Source organism: Colletotrichum orchidophilum (genome assembly GCF_001831195.1).
Source record: "Colletotrichum orchidophilum strain IMI 309357 chromosome Unknown Scaffold_82.1, whole genome shotgun sequence".
Classification (NCBI taxonomy): domain Eukaryota; kingdom Fungi; phylum Ascomycota; class Sordariomycetes; order Glomerellales; family Glomerellaceae; genus Colletotrichum; species Colletotrichum orchidophilum.
The window spans coordinates 1-2,596 of record NW_019173038.1 but is presented as its reverse complement, the minus strand read 5'-3'; the positions used below and the strand labels follow the sequence as shown (position 1 = coordinate 2,596).

General features: G+C 54.2%; 1 protein-coding gene across 1 annotated transcript; it reads left to right on the top strand.

Moving 5' to 3' along the window:
- Nucleotides 1–361: 361 nt before the first annotated feature.
- CORC01_09184 (eukaryotic aspartyl protease) lies at nt 362–1,830 on the top strand (the record flags this gene model as incomplete). Its single annotated transcript, XM_022620813.1, has 2 exons — nt 362–553; nt 613–1,830. 2 exons carry the CDS (start codon nt 362–364, stop codon nt 1,828–1,830), a joined length of 1,410 nt encoding a protein of 469 aa, XP_022472613.1.
- Nucleotides 1,831–2,596: the final 766 nt, after the last annotated feature.

The following is a 2,596-nucleotide window of genomic DNA, read 5'->3' as shown; positions in this document are numbered from 1 at the left end:
CCAGCCTACCCTCGACCACCCGCCCCCAATTCGTCTTCATCAGCAAACGCAAGCTCCGCCACCATCGCGGGTGACGAATCCCTTCTCCCCACCGTGCCGTCTACCGAACCCGCCCGCGAGTCGCCTACACCGAACTCCGGAATTTCGCAACCGACTCTTCTCTTCTTTTCTTTCTGTTCTAGCTCTTTTCTTTTCGTCTGTGTTGCGCCATCAATGACTTCATAGCACGACGCCATTCTCTTATATCTACTTCCTCCCGGCACCCCTGTCTTGGCGGCCGATCTAGGAGCTCGTTGTTCTAATTCAAAGACGTGCAACTTACTATACACACACACGCGTATACACAACTACGAGTTTCAAAATGAGGTCGACAACATTAATTATCCTGGCGGCTTCACTCTTGTCCGCAGAGGGAGTTGTGCTCAGGAAGAGTGAGAGCAGTGCACCAAAGGTGGTTGGGTTGGACCTGCACCGAGCGACAATACCGTACACACGCAACAGGAGAGACATGTTGCGCAAGAGAGGTTCTGTACAGGCGACTTTGGACAACTTGGTAGGCCCGAACCCCCCCCCTCCCAACACACTTTCAGTACTGCATCTAACATTGCTAAGGAAACTTTGTACTTTGTTAATGGCTCTCTCGGAACACCAGCACAGCCTATGCGACTTCACCTCGACACAGGCAGCAGTGATCTCTGGGTTAACACAGCGAGCTCGGCTCTTTGCCAAGGCCAAGGCAAACCATGCTCCGTATCCGGCACGTACTCTGCCAACGACTCGTCGACCTACAATTACGTCGGAAGCTGGTTCAACATTAGCTATGTCGACGGCTCGGGCGCAACCGGAGACTACGTGACGGACACATTCACCATTGGCGGATCTACTTTGACCGACTTCCAGTTTGGTGTCGGTTACACGAGTTCGTCGGCTCAGGGTATTCTGGGAGTGGGCTACAAGGTCAACGAAGTGCAAGTCGGGCGAGCGGGACTGGCCCCCTACGACAACCTCCCCGCCAAGATGGTTTCTCAGGGTCTCATCCAATCTAGCGCCTTCAGTTTGTGGTTGAACGACCTGGACGCGAGCAAGGGAAGCGTTCTCTTTGGCGGCGTCGACACCGACCACTTCGAAGGCGAGCTCAAGACCGTGCCCATCCAGAAGGAGGCTGGCAACTACGCCGAGTTTCTCATCACCCTGACAAAGGTCACACTCGGCTCAAAGACGTTGGGCAAAAACATGGCCCTGGCCGTCCTGCTCGATTCGGGATCCAGTCTCACGTACCTCCCCGACGACATGGTCACGACAATCTATTCGATGGTAGGCGCAGTGTACCAGCAAGAGGAGGGCGTGGCCATGATCCCTTGTTCCACGGCCAACTCGGGCACCAATATGACCTTCACCTTCTCGGACCCGGCCATCACGATACCCATGAACGAGCTGGTGCTCGACCTCGTCGCCGTCACCGGCAAGCGCACGTCCTTCTCTGACGGCGCCGAGGCCTGTCTCTTCGGCATCGCCCCCGCAGGCGACGGCACCAACGTCCTCGGCGACACGTTCCTGCGCTCGGCGTATGTGGTCTACGACATTGACAACAACGAGGTCTCCTTGGCGCAGACAAAGTTCAACGCCACGAGCACAAATATCATCGAGATTGGCAAGGGCAGCGGCGCCGTGCCGTCTGCCGTTGCTGCCGCGAACCCCGTGTCCGCCACGGACGGCCTCGTCCGCGGTGGCGGTGGCAAGAATGCCGCGCCGTCGTTGGCGCCACTGGCAGCATCCATATTTGCGGGCTTCGTTGCCTTTACGACGGGGTTCTCGCTCTTCGTTTTCTAAATATATGGAAAAAAAAAAAAAAAAAAAAGGATTCGCATTCTGTTGGAATGGGCTGGGGTGAGCTTCATGTCTCACACGCACGATTTGTTCTTTTTTTTATTTCCCCTCATAGCATTGCATTGCGAGCGCGTCTTGGAAGCTGTTGTTTTTTGCTATTGTCTACTTTTCACTATGTTATCAATCATGGCTGATGTATCTGCATCGAGCAAGGCGTTTTTGGAGGGCTATTCACACGATGACAGCGAATGTTTCACATGGCACAGCACTCATTCCTTTCGGAGGGAGGTTGTTGAAACGGGGGGTACACGAAAGAAACGGTCGAGACCATAGAAGTGGCAGGCGGAATTTCCAGCCGAAAGCTACCTATTGATTAGAACGAAACCCACAAGAGATACCTAGAGCCAGACTTCTTCACTTCAATAATGAAAAGTATTGGCCATTTCCAGGATTATTTTTCATCACAACCAACCAGCGAACCGTTTCATCTTCGTGCTATCGTGCTTCATAGCCCTGTATCGTTCAGCTGCTCCAACCAGTTCTTTTTACCCCTTACAGCAACGACCCCGCGCACTAACCACGTGCTCCATGACCTATCCCACCCATGCGGTAGCCCACCATGCTCCTTTCGTTTTCGTCTGACGTCGCGAGTCCCACAAAAGCACGAGAGCCACGCCCGATTCCGATACCGACATCGACTCAAAGGCCAAGAATGGGACGCGCCCGTTCGACCGGGGCAACCGCAGAGATTGACGATGAAGACGAAGAG